The sequence below is a fragment of the Xyrauchen texanus genome, chromosome 37 (assembly GCF_025860055.1).
Source record: "Xyrauchen texanus isolate HMW12.3.18 chromosome 37, RBS_HiC_50CHRs, whole genome shotgun sequence".
Classification (NCBI taxonomy): Eukaryota; Metazoa; Chordata; class Actinopteri; order Cypriniformes; family Catostomidae; genus Xyrauchen; species Xyrauchen texanus.
Genome location: NC_068312.1, coordinates 19,318,430 through 19,340,040, shown reverse-complemented (window position 1 = coordinate 19,340,040; position 21,611 = coordinate 19,318,430). Strand labels below are relative to the sequence as shown.

At 37.7% G+C, this 21,611-nt stretch overlaps 2 protein-coding genes and 1 pseudogene across 5 annotated transcripts in view; 2 read left to right on the top strand and 1 right to left on the bottom strand.

Moving 5' to 3' along the window:
• Nucleotides 1-809: 809 nt before the first annotated feature.
• ptgesl (prostaglandin E synthase 2-like) lies at nucleotides 810-6,058 on the top strand. Of its 3 annotated transcripts, none has more exons than XR_007968905.1 (8): nucleotides 810-1,115; nucleotides 1,306-1,500; nucleotides 1,599-1,654; nucleotides 2,769-2,921; nucleotides 3,009-3,102; nucleotides 4,528-4,651; nucleotides 4,771-4,888; nucleotides 5,088-5,219. XR_007968905.1 is itself a non-coding variant. In XM_052108811.1 (8 exons), exons 1-8 carry the CDS (start codon nucleotides 822-824, stop codon nucleotides 5,205-5,207), a joined length of 1,137 nt encoding a protein of 378 aa, XP_051964771.1. In that variant the 5' UTR covers nucleotides 810-821; the 3' UTR covers nucleotides 5,208-6,058. The 3 variants fall into 3 exon arrangements, 2 of the variants coding, with proteins under 2 accessions (XP_051964771.1, XP_051964772.1); XM_052108811.1 differs by having other exon boundaries at nucleotides 4,528-4,634; nucleotides 5,088-6,058; XM_052108812.1 differs by lacking the exons at nucleotides 3,009-3,102; nucleotides 4,528-4,651 and having other exon boundaries at nucleotides 5,088-6,058.
• A 692-nt stretch (nucleotides 6,059-6,750) lies between these two features.
• On the top strand, nucleotides 6,751-19,722 carry LOC127630946 (outer dense fiber protein 2-like; annotated as a pseudogene).
• Nucleotides 19,723-19,741: 19 nt separating this feature from the next.
• Nucleotides 19,742-21,611, bottom strand: part of LOC127630945 (U5 small nuclear ribonucleoprotein 200 kDa helicase) — a 43,501-nt gene continuing 41,631 nt past the window's right edge. For both annotated transcript variants that reach the window (XM_052108846.1, XM_052108847.1), the window contains 7 exons: nucleotides 21,419-21,540; nucleotides 21,179-21,322; nucleotides 20,860-21,036; nucleotides 20,610-20,770; nucleotides 20,389-20,470; nucleotides 20,175-20,267; nucleotides 19,742-19,995 (listed from right to left, as the gene is read on the bottom strand). In XM_052108846.1, the coding sequence (XP_051964806.1) occupies nucleotides 19,846-19,995; nucleotides 20,175-20,267; nucleotides 20,389-20,470; nucleotides 20,610-20,770; nucleotides 20,860-21,036; nucleotides 21,179-21,322; nucleotides 21,419-21,540 (929 nt within the window). In that variant the 3' untranslated portion in view covers nucleotides 19,742-19,845. The remainder of the gene's footprint in view (nucleotides 19,996-20,174; nucleotides 20,268-20,388; nucleotides 20,471-20,609; nucleotides 20,771-20,859; nucleotides 21,037-21,178; nucleotides 21,323-21,418; nucleotides 21,541-21,611) is intronic.

The following is a 21,611-nucleotide window of genomic DNA, read 5'->3' as shown; positions in this document are numbered from 1 at the left end:
CCGGGTTCAGTACAAATTAAGATCAATCAACAGCATTTGTGGCATAATGTGGATTACCACAAAAATGTATTTTCACTCGCCCCTACTTAAAAAAATAAAATAAATAAAAAAATATATATCTGTGTTACTGTGAAGCACTTACAATGAAGCGAATGGGGCCAATCTGTAACCGTTAAAATACTCATTATTTTAAAAGTATAGCCACAAGTAGTAAACAATATACTTTATTTTAGTGTGATAAAATCACTTACTGACCTTTTCTGTGTAAAATTAGGTCAAATTTCACAACTTTGTTGCCATGACGGCATAATGCTGTAAACTCTAACATGACTGTAAAAATGACAATTTAAACTATTTTACAGCTCAAATAATAAACGAGTTTTAACAGAAGAATGCGTGTAAGTGCTTTTATAAAATTATAAGCTATATATTTCTGCCTTTAAACCCTCCAAAAATTGGCCCCCATTCACTTTCATTGTAAGTGCTTCACTGTAATCTCGATATATATATATATATATATATATATATATATATATATATATATATATATATATATATGAGCTTACTTTATAATGAACCCAGAATATTCCTTTAATCTGTATTAAAGTTCCTCAATGTCATTATTTACAGTATATTAATTATTAATCAGACCGTACGTGATCCTTTCACCTTTAGCGCTAGTCAGCAACATTCGTTGCGATTGATGGTGAAATACGTTCAAAGATTTCAAATGTGTTTGAGCTATCTAGCGCCCCCTGGAGGCTTTATATGCCCTAGGAAACTAGCTTGTAATGTGCGGTTGTGGGAGTTTATGTAAAAGCATGATGGCGGCGGCCTGTGCGAGAACGCTCGGTAAGGTCGGCCGTCTAGTTTTAGATGCACCGACATGGCATTTTACTAACTCCGTAGCAACTGTACCGAGAACCTACCTACGGTGTCATGGAAGAGCTTATTTTACTGGCGGTGCTGGATTTAGATCAAGACGTGTGCTCCCTGTGCCGGTCCTTGGAGGCGGCAGAGTCCTGGGATGCGCCTTCTTGTTCGGTGGTGGCATCGGTTTGTACCAGACCATCAAACTCACACTTCAGCGTCACCTTGCAGAGGAACAGACAAATGTAAATAATTAATTTATGCAGTGAAGAATAGTTGTGTGTCTTGAATGAGAGTTGACAGGGTTAACGTACTACTCTAAAAATTTCAGGCTGGATCAATGTCACTTCTAGACCTAGGCGTATTATTTACTCAAAGAGTACGAAGTTGTTTGTTTAGCTGGCCTTTGTTTGAATATGAACTTGATTTGACTAGGCACCCGAGCTGGGCACAGATCTGAAGTTGATTCTATATCAGTATAAGACCTGTCCGTTCTGCAGCAAGGTGCGAGCCTTCCTGGATTATCATGGTCTGCCATATGAAATCGCGGAGGTCAATCCAGTTATGCGAAAGGAGATCAAGTGGTCCACCTACAGAAAAGTTCCCATCCTGATGGTGGACGGGACAGTGGTATGTATGTTCTTATTATTTTGCAGTCTTTTACATTGATGGCCATGATGCAGCTTCGGCTCATTCAGTTTACATCTTCTTTGTTATTTTTTCAACAGCAAATCAATGACTCTTCTGTAATTATTAGTGCATTGAAGACATACCTCGTCTCCAAGTGAGTATCATTTGCATGGATATTGTCCTGTGAGTTAGAATGACTTTGCCCAGGTGAATTTGTTATGACCGGATGCAAATCTGCACCTTTAAACTTTGGATTTGAGTATTCAATTCATTTGGAAGATGTTTTTATTTACTGCAAAGTAAACTACTATTTAAAGAAATGGTTCACCCAAAAATGAAAATTCATTCAATCATTATTTACTCATCCTCATGACATCCCAGATGTGTATTGCTTGCTTTCCATACAATGCAAGTTAATGGTGGACAGAACTTTGGAGGTCCAAAAAGCACATAAAGGTAGCATAAAAGTAATCACTATGACTCCAGTGGTTTAATGATCATTGTGAGTGAGAAACAGATAATATTTTCACTTTCACATGCTTCTTTTGTTTTTGGTGATTCACATTCTTCATGCATAGCGCCATCTACTGGGCAGGGAGGTCAATTTATAGTAAAAAGGACTTAAATATTGACCTGTTTCTTTATCATATCGCTTCTGAAGACATGGATTAAACCAAAAGTCTTATGGATTACATTATGCTACCTTTTATATGCTTTTTGGACCTTCAAAGGTCTGGTCACCATTCACTTTCAATGTATGAACCTACAGAGCTGAAATATTCTTCTAACCATTTTTGTTCAACAGAAGAAAGTCATACACATCTGTGATTGCTTGAGGGTGAGTAAACGAGTATTTTTGGGTGAACTGTCCCTTTAATGTTTTCCCAAAGTTAGGGGGAAAGTTCCCAAAATGACAATTTTCACGGTAGCACCATTATTGATTTAGGCATGCTCTGTGTAATGCCTAAAGCACCTAGTGCTCACATGTAGTTTTCCTAACTCTGGTTTTCATCAGAGTAAGGAACCAAAACTCTTTCACTCCACACCACAACCCATTGGTGACATTGCATATCTCTGACCGCCTCATTTTCAGTCCCATCAGAAATAAAATATGGTGCTACTCTGAATTATCTCCATAGAGGTGTGGTACCTTCATGCCCTATGTTCATTTTTATGCTAGTCACTTTGGTGAGACATCATCTGTAAATGTTAAAATAAATGCTAATCTTGACATGATTTTGAAATTACCTTTTCACTACCTTTTTTAGGGAGAGAACAATATCACAGATTCTTTCTTGCTATCCTGAGATGAAGTCAAAGAATGACAGCGGGAAAGACGTAACTGAGTTTGGCAACAAGTACTGGGTCATGGTGAACAATGTGGATGCTGATCGTCTGTATCCAGAAAAAAATTCCAGAAAGTAAACAAGTAATGTTTTTATTTTTTGTTATAACTGACCTTAAGATAACCTTAAGAAACTTGGTCCATGTCTTTACTTTTTGTTTAGAGAGGAGATTAAATGGCGGAAATGGGCAGATGATTGGCTTGTGCACCTAATTTCTCCTAATGTTTACCGTACACCAACCGAAGCCCTGGCATCCAGAGTGCGAATTACCCCACCATAATTGGGGGTACTGCTCCTTCACTTCTTCTATGACCATCATGGTCCACTACCATATCAATCCCCACCGTGATCGCCAAGTGCAACATGTGTTGTGCAACACACATACAAGGTCTAAACATGCGACAAACTGATAATCAGTAGGCTACAGAATATCTCATTGTTATTATATATCCAAAAGAGAACTGTTTTGATCAACTCCCAAAAGTTAGAAGTTAAGTGCACTGAAATACCATTCTAATTACTAGTAAAAGTAATACCTTTACAAGAAGCCTATTGCCTATTTCATGAAATATTGATTTGGTTTAGTTTTAGATTTCATAAGACCTGGAGGTAAGACTCAACCCTCTCATATACTGTGTAAACAGAAACCTATGGTAGTCAGTGTCAAATCAACACAATTACTTGAAGATATGTGAAACCTGAGCCATCTTTAATGTGATTAAGGAGCATACTATGAAAAACCATACTACCACAGAAGAACTACATAGAGGTAACACACAAGAATCCGATAACCTGTTAATGTCAGAACAAGCTGGGTATCATCAACACTACAGTATCCTACAAATGAGTCACATATACACACATGCACAAACACAGATACACTACTTCCAGACATTGTATTTACATTATATAGCACTATATTTCTAGACCTGTCCAAATCTGACATAAGTATGTTATGTATGAGTATGTGTAAAAGGTGTATATTGTATTGTATATGTATTATGCTTGAAGTGCACTGAAAACTGAAATAGTAAATGGCTATGTAGTCCAACAAACACTGTTGTAATATATGCAGCAAATCAGGCTTGTTTTAAAATACTGACCACAGAGGTCGGGGTTTTGCTTCTTTTGCCTTCCTCCCTGGCACCCAAAATTGCGATAATCAAACACGGTTTTAATGATAATTAAATTTGAAACGATAATACTAACCGTCAGTACATTTTATAGTGGTTTATAGTGAAACCGGTAATCGTCCCATCCCTACAGGTAAGTAGCCGGTAATTCAATGTATGAAGGCGTGACATGAGCTATGAAAGAACAAAACACGTTAATAAATGAAGGTTGTAAAATCAACAAGCTAGGCGTCAGCTAGCAACTTACAATTATCCATGCATGTCAGCAGCAAACCGTTCTCTATCTCCATTACTTCTAGCCACCACGGTGGTTAAAAATGGTACGGTCCACAATAGGGGTGTCTGAAATCGCTTTACATTAAAATGTTCCTACAGTGAAAATAGGAGTTGACTTGTATTGTAACCATAAATATATTTTTTCACAATATCAGAAAAATTATCTGACCCCCCCAAAACTGATATTTCTGTCCCTTTGGGGGGTACTGGGTCTTCATTGGGGGGTATAGTACCCCCCAGTACCCCCTGTAATTCGAACTATGCTGGCATCCTTTGACTACATAGTACGAGAAGGCAAATTTGGCACGTTTGAGGGCTTCTTTGCTAAGTACTTTGGAGCTGCTGCTATGTGGATCATTTCAAAGAGACTGAAAAATAAGTATGTTTCACTTTCAGGTTTGTTGTTTGCTTTTTAAAAGTGTACCACTTTGGGCTGTTTTGGGGGGGAGGATGTGAGTAAAAGTTAAAACATTAGTCAAAAATGTTTAACCTCCTAATAACCTATTACTACTCAGACACAATCTGCAGGATGATGTAAGACAAGATCTCTACAAAGCTGTCAATGACTGGGTTGCAGCCATTGGAAAAAACAAGAAGTTCATGGGAGGAGAACAACCCAACCTTGCAGATCTGGTATGTTTATCTACCAGTTAGTCTGAAATTATCTATAATTTATAATATTCATTTTCAATGTAGGGATAAGGGATGAGAATCAGACAAATTACTTTGGACTTCTTGATTATTAACCTGCTTGTGGTGGAAGAGCAGTTTGTTGTAGATATGATATTCTTATGGTCTTTTATCTTGTGTTTTGATTGTGTTTTCCCAACAGGCTGTGTTTGGTGTTCTGAGGGTTATGGAAGGCCTCGAGGCTTTTGATGATATGATGGATCATACTAAGGTGAAGAACTGGTACCAGCGAATGCAGAAGGCCACATATCATGTGTGCTAAAATAAATGCTTCTGCCATTCCTGCACCAACTCAGAGGACATGATACCACAGTACAACTCTGGAACGAGCAACGAATGATGCCATCTAATATTAGTATAATGCTTTTTCCAGCAAATAAACTGGCTTCCTTGTTGAAATATAACTTTTCTTGGACAATAACGTCAAAACCAAGAATGTGTTTAATTTAAAGATATTAACAAAATTGTGTCCACAAAATACCATTTATGATTAATTTTACTGTTGAAGTGGTTTTCTCTCACATTGTTTTACTGTGGAAATGATGTTTGTGCAACCTGAACCAAATAATTTTAAGTTGAAAACAAGATCATTCGATGCAGACTTTGTGGACAGATTTTAGAGGGATTATTGTGATTTGTTTTGTTTAAGTCAGCTGACCTCATTTGCTAATGTGGCTGTTATTCTCTGCTCTTCTCAATGTCTTAATTTGACTGATTCAGGGTTGATAACTGCACATTTTTCAGCAAATGATGGTTTGCCCTGAATATTTTGGACTTTTCTCTTGTTGTACCTAAATACAGGCTCTCAGCCCTTATAGATCACTGTAGATGCCTATGTCTACCTCAATTTGGATAACGGTTCCCCTGCTTATAAACTTCCAAACTGAGCTTCCAGTGACCTTCAGATCTATGGTTTATCAGATGCTGAAAAAAGCCATCGTTTACAATAAACATGTTGTTAATGCTTTCTTTGGTTCTCAAGGGGGTTAACTTAAATGCTAGTCTTGTAATTGAGTAATGGTTATTTGAAGGTTGTTTTGGACACAAGACCATAGCATCCATTTAACTAGGGACATTTGTCTATGCATCAACTTGGAAAATAAATGGTAAAAATGCAAGCAAAAGGTTGTCAGTTGTTTGGTCTGTAGTTAAACATATGTTTTATATTTTTAGTTCATCAAAATGTAGAATGGATACTACATGCCATAAGGGAAAATCCTGCAATTTTACATGACCATTGTATGAATAGTATTGACAGTAAAATGATAGAAACAAGTAAAGAATACAGACTCTATACTCAAAAGCACAGATGATCGAGATAAAAGTTTAAAATGGCGGGACTTACGCCTTCAGACGCGTCTCCGATTGGAGGCCATTGTTCATTCGAGAGTCTACAGTGTGTCGCAAAATCAAACAACATTTCACGGGGACGCAATGTTGCGTTGAGGTTAGCGGTTCAAATCCATTCGCATAACATTAATCGTTTTTAAAGTTAACAAATACAATTTTCAATGCACTTCGAATCAAGAGAAAATAACTGTTCATATATTATTTATATATAATTTCTTTCCACCCTGCGGTTCAGGAAGGTGGTTCATATATATATATATCCAATGAGTGAACAGGTAGATTAAGAGGACGGTCGTTTACGTGACAGAGGACAATTAGTTTTCCTGATAAACGGATTTTTGAATCCCAAAACTCATGATAAAGCTTCTTACAAGTTTATGACGTAGTGGATGTTTTCGTACTCTTAAAAACACATAGAATACAGACTCAACGTCCGGTCCCATTGAATCGAAGCGATGAAAACACGGTCGTCCTCTCTATCTGTCCATGTCCCTGACACAACATCTGTACATGTCCACCTGAAGAAAAGTCCACAGAAGTGTGCAGCAGTGCCTCCCAACCAGGTCAGGCTATTTTCCCTCTGTAATTCTAGTCTAAATATACCATATTGGTTTAACTTGGTCCTGTATTTCTAAGACACAATTAAATCACTCATCACAACTATTTTCAGCAAGGTAAAGTGAGCCATTTACGACCCACAGTGTGAAGGTACGAGCTCACTGGGTTCCTCCTGGAAAGGCATCTAGACGAAAGGAATACAAGTGGGAGGTGTACTTAGACTTATTCACTATTATTTATATCCCGTATTTAATAGTACATATAACCAAAACAATTTATTTAAACTCTAAATTATTGGATTTTATTGACAAAATATATCAACAGGGGGCGACACACTGTTTGGAGATCATCCCTTGTCCGGCCACTGACTGTCTCTCCTCTCCTCTGAGGCCCACTGCTTTGTCCAGTGAAGAGGACGATGTAAAAGGAGTAATTGACAACATCCCCAAATATGAAAGGGAGATTCAATGTCTTTTGTCAGAAGTTGGCTCTATGAGAAGTGAGGTAACGACTGAAAATTATCATTGACACAAGTAAGATTGTCCGCCCAGAATTCACTCTTGGCCATACCAAGTATTTAATGTTGATGGGAACAACATGGCGGGTTTCAGTGTTAAAAAGCTCCACATGGGCACTCAATAGGTAAAGTTACAGCAAATAGAGCACCAGTTGAAGCACCAGTCACAGCAGTTGAGTGCCTGTCACAATTTTATTGACCAACATGATGAAAGACTAGAGGAAGCCAGTAATGACTTAAGGAGGTCAAATCTCGAGAATTCTGATCTCCGGAGCAATGTGGATGCTGAGCCTGGACAAATTAGGTATAGTGTACTTCTTCCAGGTTTATTTGTCAAATTAGTTTTTAGACAGAGGCTACTCTTATTGAATGTATTGAATGCCTTATAGGTGTTCTCTATGTTGGCAGGTCAGAAACAGAACCTCTGCACCAGGAGATAGAAACTTTGCTTAGGAAACTGGTGGAGGCTGAGATAGATGGCCAAGCCGTAGCCATACAAGTGGCGGATCTAAGGGAAACCATTGGTAAGCTTAGGAAGGTAAGAGGATGGCCAAACTCAAAACTGTGCTGTTTTCCAATATAGCTTTCTATATAGTTCTTGATTTTCCAATATTTATCATGTCAGTAACTGGTTTGATATGGTTGGATTCATTTGAAAACCCTCATGTATGATATGTGATTGTGAATTACATTATTTTGCGAAACCAAGGCTATAAGCCCCTGAAATATTATTGTATATGTTAATGAATGTTTGCAGGACAAAAAACTGTTAATGTCATACTCTGATCTCCTGGGTCGGCAACATGAGCTACTAGAGCAGAAGTTTAACGCCTTTGAAGACACAAACCGCGTTCTCCAACAACTTCTGAGAGTGCAGCATGGATCGGAGGTATAAAACAGTTCCAGCATACATACTAGATTAGTGTCTCATTTTTTATTTTAGTATTAGTTCTACAATATTGTGTACTTTTTATGATTCTGGTTATATTTTTCCATTCTTTGCACCACAGACAGATGCGTTGAGGTTGTCTGATGAGAGGGAGATACTAATGAGAAAACTAGCCGATTCAGAGGCTGAAAAAAGTGTTTGTAATCTAATGCCCATATTTTATGTGTGCTTTATTCTAATTGTGTATATCTATACTTTTTATATTATTTTGGAATATAATTGATGTATAAAGTAAAAAGTATACTAGGGGTCGACCGAAAGTGGATTTAGCTGATACCGTAACCTAGATGGTGGAAAAGGCAGATAACCGATGAATCGGCAGATAGATTTTTAAATCGTTTTATAGAATGTTAAATGGATAGTTCACCCAAAAATGAAAATTCTCTCATCATTTACTCACCCTTATGCCATCCCAGGTGTGCATGACTTTATTTCTTCAGCAGAACACTTCTGAAGAAAAATATCTCAGATTAATGTCTTCTGGTAAATTAATGAACATATTCTAAAGGTCTTCTAAAGTGATACAATCGTTTTTGGTGCAAAAAAGTTCAATATTTAAGTACTTTTTAACTAAAAAAGTTTCCAGTCAGCAGCAATATGCACGTTCACAAGAAGGTAGAGTTCATGCAGTCTCTCGTGTAACGTATTTGGATTGGCATGTTGCGAACGCAATCAAAAATTTTCTGTTGGTTGAGACATCCAGGATAACAAACGCGCCATTATGAGAAACATACAGATTCAAATACAGACATTAACCAGCTTCTGTACAGCATTCCTCATACTCTGTTGGAAACAGAGCTGCTCTTCCGGGTGCGTCGCACGTGCGTCAGTTCTCACTTGAACATGCCAACATGATTACATGAATGGATGGAGACCTGGCACTGTTACAATGCTCTAAATGTAAGTATTTACCAAATAAATATATTTTTTTATAAACGATGCATTCACCAAATGAAAGGTTTTGTAAATAGATATTTCATCAGAAGAGGTTTAATATGGAATAATGTTTATTATCATTCACAAGATATGAAGTTGGGGACACAATATACTGTATGTGCTGATGGGACACGTTTCCATATACTTGGATCTTTCCTTACATGCCCTTGCTTTAATTTAGAACACTTGATTGAACTAATCAAAATAACAAAACATGCATTGAAGAGAAGATAAAAATATTGGTGAATTTTGTGAATGATGAAAGATTTAGATTCAGCTAATACCAAGAGATTTCACCTTTTATACTGTGAATATCTGTAGAATAATCCAGCGCCGGCCACAGAGGAATAAAAAAAGAAAAGGAAAAACTATTGGCAACTATTGCATTAGATTTTTTCAGATTACCAATTGTTCATACCATCTGCATTGATCAATAGGTAAAACCAATACATTGGTCTACCTATAATATACCCACATCTGTGTGTTCATCTCAGCTTAATATACATATAGGGAAAGTTACATAAAGCTTAAATGCATGAGATTTTAGTTTTTAGTCATGGTCCGAAATCCCTTGTTAATTATATAACTAGTTATTCTTATATTCCCTTTTAGAAACTTGAGGCTAAACTCATCAACAAGGAAAAGAAGGCCAATCAGCTAGCTGAGAATTTGGAAGCTGAAAAGGTAATAATGATTTCCACATCCTAATTCTCTTAATTTTCTAATAATTTGCAAAAACATTTCAAAAAGCATTTTGCCTCTTCTGCTTTTCTCTTAATATTTTTTGTATAGTGCATTTGCAACAGTTTTGTTGCTTGCCTTAAATTCAGGAGTTTTTTCAATAAGGAGTTTGTGAGCGCTATCTTTATCATCTCAGGATCATCTGAAGAGCACAGGAGAGCTGTCCAAGTTTCTCAAATCTACCCGTAGTTGTCTGCAGAACCAGCTGTACAAGAAAGAGACTGAAAATAACCGTCTGGAGGCTCAGATCCAAGAAAGTTGATCTCACATGTTTAAAGGGCAGACTGTGAAGCTCCTATCTCAAAGCTCTATCTTTTATACAAGATTTATGGTTTTCATTTAAATGAATGGAGTGATATGTCATTCAGAAATGGGCATCATAAATTAAAGGGATAGTTCACCCAAAAATGAAAATTCTCTCATTATTTAATCACCTGCATGATATCCCAGGTGTGTATGACTTTCTTTCTTCACCAGAACAAATTTGAAGAAATAGGTCCATAAAAATTCAAGTGAATGGAGATTTCTCATATTGAAGCTCCAAAAATCACAGATAGTCAACATAAACTTCATCGATATGACTCCAGCTCTTAAGTGAATGTGTTCTAAAGTGACACGATCACTTTTAGTATGAAAAAAGTATACTTTTTCACTATGATCCAACACTTCACGAGAGGGTGGAGTAGAGCAGTCTCTTGTGTGATGTATTCCTGTTGCCATGATACAGAAATAATCTTACATTCTCCACTCGGTTGAGACATTCAGGATAAGCACACAAATGCACCATTGTGAGTAAAGAAACAGATAAATACAGATCTAAACTAAAATCAACAAAGCTTCTGTACAGCGTTCCTCCTACTCCGTTGTAAACATCACTGCTCTTCCGGCTGTGACGCACTTGTCTCAGATCTTGCGTGTTTCAAATGCCATTGCGATTATGTGACACACGTATACCACTGCTTACCGGAAGCATGATTTAGAGTTAAAAAAGTACTTGAATACATTTGAAGTCAGAAATTTACATAGACCTTAGCCAAATAATAATAATAATAATACATTTTATTTGTAATGCGCCTTTCTCAGATTCAAAGCGCTACAGTATGTACAGAACAAAATAATCAAACATGTGAATAAGAATATATATAGAAGTATAATATATATATATATATTTATTTTTTTATTTTTTATTTTATTCCTCCAAATACCTTTAAACTCAGTTTTTCACAATTCCTGACCTTTAATCGTAGAAAACATTCCCTATCTTAGGTCAGTTAGGATCACTACTTTATTTTAATAATGTGAAATGTTAGAATAATCGTTGAGAGAATTATTTATTTCAACTTTTATTTCTTTAATCACACTCCAGAGGGTCAGAAATTGACATACACTTTATTCATATTTGGTAGCATTACCTTTAAATTGTTTAACTTGGGTCAAACATTTTGGTTAGCCTTCCACAAGCTTCTCACAATAAGTTGCTGGAATTTTGGCCCATTCCTCCAGACAGAACTGGTGTAACTGAGTCAGGTTTGTAGGCCTCCTTGCTTGCACACACTTTTTCAGTTCTGCCCACAAATCAGATTGACTTCAGGGCTTTGTGATAGTCACTCCAATACCTTGACTGTGTTGTCCTAAAGCCATTTTGCCACAACTTTGGAGGTATGTTTGGGGTCATTGTCCATGTGGAAGACCAATTTGCGACCAAGCTTTAACTTCCTGGCTGATGTCTTGAGATGTTCCTTCAATATATCCAAATACATTTCCTTCCTCATGAATGCCTTCTATTTTGTGAAGTGCACCTGTCCCTCCTGCAGCAAAGCACCCCCACAACATGATGCTGTCACCCCAATGCTTCACATGGGATGGTGTTCTTCGGCTTTCAAGCCTCACCCTTTTTCCTCCAAACATAACGATTGTCATTGTGGCCAAACAGTTACAATTTTGTTTCATTAGACCAGAGGACATTTCTCCAAAAAGTAAGATCTTTGTCCCCATGTGCACTTGCAAACATTTGTCTGGCTTTTTATGGTGTTTTTGGAGCAGTGGCTTCTTCCTTGCTGAGCAGCTTTTCAGGTTATGTCGATATATGACTCGTTTTACTGTGGGTATAGATAATTGTCTACGTGTTTCCTCCAGCTTCTTCACAAGGTCCTTTGCTGTTGTTCTGTGATTGATTTGCACTTTTCACGCCAAACTGTTTTCATCGCTTGGAGACAGATTGTGTCTCTTTCCTGAGCGGTATCATGGATGCTTGGTCCCATGGTGTTGATACTTGTGTACTATTGTTTGTATAGAGAAATGTGGTACCTTCAGGCATTTGGAAATTGCTCCCAAGGATGAACCAGACTTCTGAGGCCTTTGCTGATTTCTTTAGATTTTCTCATGATGTCAAGCAAAGAGGTACTGAGTTTGATGGTAGCCTTAAAAATATATCCACAGGTACACCTCCAATTCAGTACACCGCCTATCAGAAGCTAATTGGCCAATTGCCTAAAGGCTTGACATAATTTTCTGGAATTTTCCAAGCTGTTCTAAGGCACAGTTAACATAGTGTATGTAAACTACTGACCCACTGGAATTGTGATATAATCAATTAAAAGTGAAACAATTCATCTGTAAACAATTGTTGGAAAAATGACTCTTGTCATGCACAAAGTAGATGTCCTAAATGACTTGATAAAACTATAGTTTGCTAATATTTAATCTGCAAAGTGGTAAAAAATTTTTTTTAATGACTTCAACCTAAGTGTATGTAAACTTCTGATTTCAAATGTATTTGTTTTTTTCGCACCAAAAGCGATTGCTTTTCAAGACATACATTTAACAGCTGGTGTCGCATGGATGATGTTTATGCTGACTGTCTGTTCTTTTTGGTGCTTCAAAAGAGAAATCTCCATTCACTTTCATTTTAAGGACGGACTGAGCTATGATATTTTTCTTCAATGCGTTCTGGTTTGGAATGAAAGTCATACACACCTGGGACATCCTGAGCGTGAGTAAATAATGAAAGAAATTTCATTTTTGGTGAACTATCCCTGAAGGCCCTGAGCACTACATGCAATAATATAAATCAAAACAATATGATACTAAGTTGTTCTCCTGTACTGTGGCTCAGAGGCTAGAGGGCACACTGCAGCAAAATCAGGAGGAGGTTCAAGGTCTGCTGGAGCAGATTAGAGAGTTGAAACAGCACTGTGAAGGCGACAGAGACATCCACAAACAAGTCTTTGAGGACCAGAGAAAACGGACTGAACGAAGCGTGAATACAGCAGCCCAGCTCTCTATGCAACTCCTGGAGAAGGTACGGAAAAGCAAGAGGCCAGCTCATACAGTATATTGTACTGCACAGCAGAACAACAATTACAATTTACTACAGGGTTTCAAACCATATTCAGATGCTCTTCTGTCATTTTATGGATCACTTGACTTATGAGGCACTAATAAGTGAAATAATTCTTACCAAGAAGTACTGTAGCAGTACCATTGTGGAGTTTATGGTATCAAATAGTTTAAGCATGGTACTTTAATATAAATGCAGTGGTACTGAAGGATCAATTATCAACATTTATTATGGTATTTATATGGTACTCCAAGGTTATACAAAAGAAAATCATGGTACAGAGGCACCGAGTTTGAAGGTAGGCCTTAAATCCACAGGTACACATGCAACTGACTCCAATTAGCTTATCAGAAGCTAATTGGCTAATTGCATAAGGGCTTGACATAATTTTCTGGAATTTTCCAAACTGCTTAAAGGCACAATTAATGTAAACTTCTGACCCACTGGAATTGTGATATAGTCAATTAAATCTGAAACAATCTGTCTGTAATCAATTTCTGGAAAAATTACTTGTGTCATGCACAAAGTAGATGTCCTAAAGACTTGCTAATATGAAGTCTGTGGAAGGGTTAAAAAATTAGTTTTAAAGACTTCAACCTAAGTGTATGTAAACATCTGTCTTCAACTGTAAATTCCACACCTGCATTCCAATCTACATCTTGATGTAATTCGTATGATCACACAGCATATTTTCACGAGCTGAATGGGAGGCTAAACGAAAAGTTAAAATGTGACGAGACTGCAATATACCCAACAGACTCGTACAGCATGTGCAAACCATTCTTGCATCACAAGCCATCAGTGCTTCACTTTCAGTTAATCAAAGTGGGCACATGTGTTTTTGATTAAATATTACACTGCATAAAATGTCTTGGAAATTCGCCTTAAGAAGAGTGGGAACCCAGAGTGTGGTCTATGGCTGATGGTTTTCTGTATCATCATCTCAGGAGACTCAGTTAGCGGAGGCTCTCTCCTCTGCTGAGGAGCTTCGGCAGCGTTACTCCAAACAGAACAGAGAGAACAGCCAACTTCAGCTGGAGGTCACCACATTAAACAAGTCAGTTACTCTGTTTTATCCATTTGCTTTATGCTCATTCTAGTCAATGTCTTTACCTAAATTATGGATTGTGTTCTGACTAATTTATTGCAGTTGGGCCTGTATGCCAGTGCATTTTCAGGTTGTCAAATTGTCTTTCTATTTATTTGTTCCTCTATTCCTTGGTTAAAATAAAATGTCCTGCTTTTAAAATATTATTAATGACTGACATTCAAATTAAAGCAAAAATGCTTATTTGTTGTATTTCATGGAGCTTTAATGGACCCCTATCCCAGCCCTGCCCTTATGCATTGTCATGATGATGATGGTGTGGTCTATTCTCTTTGCAGGCAGCTCACTGGGTTGATTGAACAGTTGCACAGTTGTGAGGAGAAGTCTTGCACTGAGAGAGAGGTGTTTCTCAGCCGGGTGCACTCCCTCACCTCAGAGGCCACCTCAACCAAACTGGAGAACCAGAGACTCAAGGCAATAACTATATCATGTTGTGGATGTCTAAATCATGATTTTGTCGGTTACACTTTATATTAGGTGGCCTTAACTACTATGTACTAGCATTAAAAACATAAAAGACTTTGTATTTACGTAGGGGTGCCCCTGAACAAAGATTTTCCTGGTAGTCGTTAGTTTAAGCCATTAGTCAACTATTTGTCGCACATTTATGATATTAAATTAATTACTTAAATATATATTTTTTGGGGGTCATCAGAAAATGGTTTGAATTCCAGGGCTGTGAAAGAATGTTATAAGTAGCATTGCTAACACTTTTCTACATTACAGAGAAATACTAAACCATAATAACGAGTTTTTAAAATATACATTTTACAAGCGCACACATGAAGCGAGCCGCAGCGAAACCAGCAAAAGCGGTAATGATTCTGAATGTGTCGGAAAAACCAGCATGGAGAAATTTTGTTAATTTATATAGAGAAATGCACATTAGGGTTGTGCTGATAGATGATGACCTCGGGGACCGAAAATGTCAGAGTGATCACCGATAGCTGATGCCTTTGACAATGTCAAGATGATATTTCATTGTGACCACAACTCTGCAGCCATCTGTGATTAAAATATAAAACAAAAACACATTCACTTTGAACCATGGCTTGTATTTCAGTGATTATTATCATCATTATAATTATTATTTTTACATTTATAATTGTTTATCTGTCTTCATTTGTGTAAGTAGTTTTCCACCTGCATGTTTAGACGGATACTTGCCTGACGGTAAATGTAATTTTTTTTGATCACTTCATTATTTTAATTGCTTTTTCGTTTCATTTGGAGTGCAATTTGAATTTAGAAATTTATTTGATTTAAGTAATTTTTTCTAAATAAATTAATTACATTTTCAATACAAAATCACTAGAGCAAACATTTTCTCCGATACCTCAGGCATGTGTTGCAGATGTAATTGTGTGTGTGTATATATATATATATATATATATTATCTTGAAGGAGGGAACAAAACACATCTATTCACAAACATGATGCATTTTCCAAAATAAAATGCATGTATCAACAAAATTAGCTAGAGAGATGTTGCCCTTTACAACTGTTGTAAAGCTATCTTTCAAAAAGTTGAACAACACACATTTTAATTGCACTTAATTTTTGCCAGTTTCATTAGATTTTTTTGTTAAAATAAATAAAAGATTAAAGTTTGAAATCAAGGTGTCTTGCTTTATTGTGTAGGCTTAATTCTAACACCACTTAATGAAAATTACCCCATAGTACTACCTAGCATCCAATCAGCGGTAATACTGGTATTCGTGGGTTTGAACATGAATAATTAATTACCACATGGACCAGTCATGTAAACGATCATGTCTACCTGTCACTAACTGTGTGACTTTTTTCTGTGACCAACTGACCAATCAAAACTTTTCATCAACTAACGTTTGGTCGATTATTAGGGGGCAGCCCTATTATTCACTGTAACTACATGTTGTTCTGCAAAATATCCACATTTGCTGCTACAGAGGTTGAGGTACGAGTAGGTTTAGGAGTAGGATTAGAGTAATTTAGTGTTAGGATAAGGGGTTAGTGTTGGGTTAACTGTGTAACTACAAATGTAATTAAATGCAACAACATGTATTTACATAATAAGTACATCGTATCAAATGGTTAAGTTCATAGTAGTTAATGCCACTTAATTTAATGTGTGTCCATTTTGTCTTTCACAAAAAACATTCTAAATCTACATTCTGTTCCAAAAAAAACAAGTCTACCTAGATTGCATTTTCTAGACACCAAAGTAGGAAATATAATTACCAATAGACTTAAAGTCCATATCAGGTGTTGCATTTGCGCCATGACCTAGGATAACGTTTGTCCAAAATCTAAGGCAGCATTGCATGTTTGCTTTGTGGAGAAAGCAACCCCAGTGATGCATCGCAAATCTTTTCAGTTAGGACGCTTAGAAACCTGCTGCCTATGTAGACTGAAGGTAGCCTACTTGCTTTTGGAGCAGTGGTCTTGTTTTGCTCTTGTCCTTTTTACAGTCATAAGGTTTGGAAGAATTCAGCTGTTAATTTTTGTGCTTTATTTTGCATGTCTTTTCTATTAGACCACTCTGTCAGCTACAGAAGACTGATTGTCTTTGTTTCAGTCTGAGGTGCAACAGCTGAAGACTTCTCTCAAAGACTTTGAGAGTCTGGTAGAGGGTTACAAGAGCCAGGTGCTTTCAATATACTGTTCTTTTAGCTCATAAAAATTCATCTTCATTTAGTTTCTGTGCATTAAACTCTCAAAATGCTTGCAGCTGCAAAAGACACGTTTGGAGTCTGAGGAATAATCTTTGAGGCTGGAGCTGGCGGAGAAGAAGGCACAGAGTAACCGTTTGGAAGTGGAGAGAGAGGTGGAACAGGGCCGCAAGCAGTTCCATGCCAGGCTGATGGAGCTGGAGGGGCTGCATGATGCTCTGAAATGTTCTGAGGAGCACCTCAGGGAGGCCAGAGAGAACATGCACATACAGGAAAGAAGAAATGCAGAGCAGAACAGCACTCTGTCTGATCTCAGGATCAAGGTAATGTTTACTGAGACCACACATGTACAAGAAATACCCCATGAAATTGCTTAATGAGTGCAGGTTTCTATGCTGTGTTGATGTATTTCCTATTGAACCCTGAAATTTGGACAGGTCATGACAAAAGACCCTTATTTCATTTTTTATGGCCAATAGGCTGTAGTTACTTCACAGCCATGAACTTTCTTGTTAGTCAGTTACATATGGTATTAGACCCATACTCTCATTGTCGAGAGTATTTGATTGGACACAAATCTGTGTAGTGTGAGATCAGACATAGTCATCAATATTCAGTTTGCTTTCCTTTAACAGAAAGGCTACATTTTACATGTATCTTCTAAAGGGTTAATGCTTTATAGTTCACACAAAAAGGATAATTCTCTCACCCTCATGTCATCCCAGATGTTTATGACTTTCTTTCATTTACTGAGCACAAGTGAAACTCTGTAGGTCCATACATTGCAAGATAATAGGTGCCAAAATTTTAAAGCTCCAAAGTAGACATAAGGGCAACATAAATGTACTCCAGAAGAGTCTGGTGGATAAATCCATATATTCTGAAGTGATTTGATAGGTGTGGGTGAAAAATAAATCCATATTTCTGTCCTTTTTACTTTAAAATCTACTCCCTGCTCCGTTAATCTCCACTTTTACATTCTCCTCCTCCTGTTTTTAATGAATCACTTTCTTCATACATATTGCCCCCTACTTGGCAAGGAGGAGAATTTATGAAAAAAATATTGATCCGTTTCACACCCACATCTATTATATCGCTTCTAAAGATATTGATTTAACCACTGGAGTCATATGAATAACTTTTATGCTGCCTTTGTGGATTTTGGAGCTTCAAATTCTGGCACCTATTCACTTGCAATGTGAGGACCTACAGAGCTGAGATATTCTTTTAAAAACCTTAATTTGTGTTCTGCAGAGGAAAGAAAGTCATACACATCTTGGATGCCAGGAGGGTGAGTAAATCATGAGCTAATTTGGGTGAACTGTCCCTTTAATGTCTTAAATGTTAAAACACAGATAATAAAATAAAATCAAGCTGTTTGTCTTATTTGTGTCATTATTTATTTGCATTTAGATGGAGCAGCAGGATTGCAAAATAGAGACCGTCAGGAAGAACGCGTTTCTACTTGAAGAAAACATGCAGTTGAAATGCTCTGTAGAAAGCATGGAAAGGTCTGCTTCACATCAACTTTATAATTAATATGGAAACTCTGCATTTTGAAAAATATATCAACAACTACAACATTCACAAATCACAGCAAATTCTTCCCATAGTTGCTTTGCAGGTTTTCAGCCTTGTCATTTCTTTTTCTATCAATCTGTCAACACAGGAAGTTGGAAGAGGTAAGGACTCAGAACAGGGATCTGCTTCAGGTTATTGCCAAGCGCGAGGAGACAATCCACAACACACAGCTGTGTCTGGAGGAGACGACCCGGGAGTGTGACTCCCTCTTCAGACAGGCAGAACAGGCTAGGGATGAGGCACAGAGACAGGCCCCATAATGGTCCATTAAGCAATGTTTTATTTCTGTAGTACATTTAGTTTCTTTACATGGGGCTTTAGTATATTATGGCACTTCCCATACTAGAAATGGAATACACATTCATGGAATGAACTTTAACTCATGCAATGATAAAAATGTTATAATTAAATGTTCTAAGCTTTAGCAAATGCATGCTTTGAGTTTAGTTTGTTTACAGATGGACCAGAGCCTAGAGCGGATTTTGTCCAAAGAAAGAGTCAGCTCAGTCCAAAAAGCTGGATTTGGAGACCCACTTGAGCCTGGCTAAAAATGGGCTGGGACAGCTATGCCGCAGCAAAGATGATGCGAGTGTTCTCGGCCAGACTGTGGACACTTGGACAACACTAAACAAGTGTCACAAGAAAATATTCTGAAAATGTTTGGGATTTCACTAACTAATGATCTATAGAATCATGATCATTCTGCTGTAAAATTTAAATTTTTGTCAAATGTTAAGGCTAAGACCTTCTCAGAACTGTTGGTGTTTTTTTTTTCTCAGATGGAGAACCGATTTTAGTGCAAACTTCAAGACATGAAAAACCAGTTAGAGCAGGTGATCAGCACCAATCGCAGCCTGCAGAACTATGTGCACTACCTGAAGGCCTCATACACCAATGTGTGTGGAGACTCTGCACTCACAAGCTCAATGAATATCCATATCTGAAGTGGGACAATCATGAATGTGCAGTTTCTTTATTTAATGCAGTTAAAACTTGAACTTTTACCTCAATAGCTTCATTTATCTTGATGAACGTCTAATAAAACAATACACAACAAACTCTTATTTACATTTTCCTTTATTTAAATCACAATGAATTAAACCGTTCACAATATTAAAAACAACAATGTGCATTTTAACATGACCTCGAATAACAACCACCCACTGGGATTAATCGCTGTCACTGTCTCCCTCGCTGTCTGCCTCATTTACATCCACACTAAACTTGTATTCTTGGTCGCAGCCCATGTAGGCATCGCTCATGAAGTACAGTGTGTAGTTGTGCACACCCACAACAGGTGCCACAAAGTCGAGTTTCACCTGTGAGAGGAAAGAACACCACATTGTTATAAACGGAGAAAGACATTGACATAACACTGAGGGGCTAATTATATATATATAATTAATTTTTTTATTACTACAATAACAGTCACCAAAGACCAGAATGAACACTTTTTTTGTTAATGTCCTGAACATCATAACATAAGAGCAGAACCAACCTTGGCCTTCTGTTGAAGAGTCAGCCTCTTGATTGAGATGAGGCTGTTCGATTTGGGGTCTCCAATAACCACCCACCAGCCTTCTTCACGTTTCTACACAGACAAATATACATTATATAATGCTTTATATACTCTAAACAAAAATCTAACTTGAGAGCTTTTGAAAGTGATTCTATGACAGGTGTATATTGAGTTCATGAAGATGGACTTTTACCTGAGGGAATAGTGGCGCAATAACAGGTCCAGTAACTTCCTCTTCTCTTTCCAACTGCACTTGGACGACCACAGGACTGCCACTGTGAACACAAGACAATATTTCAACCTCACCAGCAAAGCCTTAGGATAAAATTGTGGCTGGTTCTGGCCACCCCATGTTACACATATCTGAAATGAGAGAGCTCATTTAAACTGAAGCACTTTGCTTTTAGCTCCTACCTTTTGATGTCCTCTTTGTCAGCCACTTCGTATGAGAGCTCAATGTTGGGATACCGGTTACAGAACCGTGCCACATCGGCCATTTGTGTATCTGAAAGCTGCAGCAGAGCAGTGCGGTCCTCATCTTCCATCTCCATGATATCAAAGATGCTCTCCACACCCTATGCATGTCAACAAAGCAGAGTTAAGCCAGACAGTCAAGACATGAACATATTCAAAGTGTTTAGATCCCCTAAGCCACTCAAGCCACCTTGTCTGTGCAGCGCTTGATGTGTTCAGAAGTAAAGTGGGGTAGTTGCTTAAGGTAAGAGTCTTTGGACCACATGGCTTGTGTAACCATCTGAGCCAGCTCCATGGCAGCCAGTGCTGGACTCAACCAGCCATTACTGGAGAGCACGTCCACGCATGCCTGGATCAGTCGCACAGCCTAGACACAGGCAAGAGAAAAGCAATTTAGTATTTTGACATCACTTGCAAAGTACGTTTCATGTTTTTTTCCTTTTTTCTTTTTAAAATGCTCAGTTTGAACACAGTTATTGGATCTAGAATGTGCTTCAATGGCTTCTTACCTTGCTGAGTATATCTTCGGTATCTGACTGGAGCTCTGCGCTCAGCTGCATGCGGGACAGATGAGCCTGAAGCAGCAGGTTGGTCTTCACATGAGGGTCGTTAAACTTGGGATTGTTCAGTTTATGAGGGACCTTCTGAGCCAGCTGCAAATATCAAAGAGGGTTTAACACAGAGCTCTGATACGGTCACATTTGTTCTAAGAATATTACACAATGAATAAAGAGATGCGTTTTACTCACCTGCCGGAGCAGTGTCTCCTCATGGTGCCTGATGGGAATGTTTTTGTACTCCGCAGCATTGGAGATGATCTCAATGAGGCCGCGGATCTTTGTTTTGGCATTCAGGGACATGCTGAACAGCTCTGGATAGAGGACAAATATAATTCAGATTTCACATACATTCTCACTTACACCCCATCTACACCTGTATTAA

What these genes read in the sequence shown, in the direction of transcription:
- ptgesl (XM_052108811.1), top strand. Translation starts at nt 822, where the DNA reads ATGATGGCGGCGGCCTGTGCGAGAACGCTCGGTAAGGTCGGCCGTCTA. An exon ending in TGATGGTGGACGGGACAGTG is followed by an intron (nt 1,501 to 1,598) that starts GTATGTATGTTC and finishes TTTTTTCAACAG; the next exon opens with CAAATCAATGACTCTTCTGT. An exon ending in CCAGAAAAAAATTCCAGAAA is followed by an intron (nt 2,922 to 3,008) that starts GTAAACAAGTAA and finishes CTTTTTGTTTAG; the next exon opens with AGAGGAGATTAAATGGCGGA.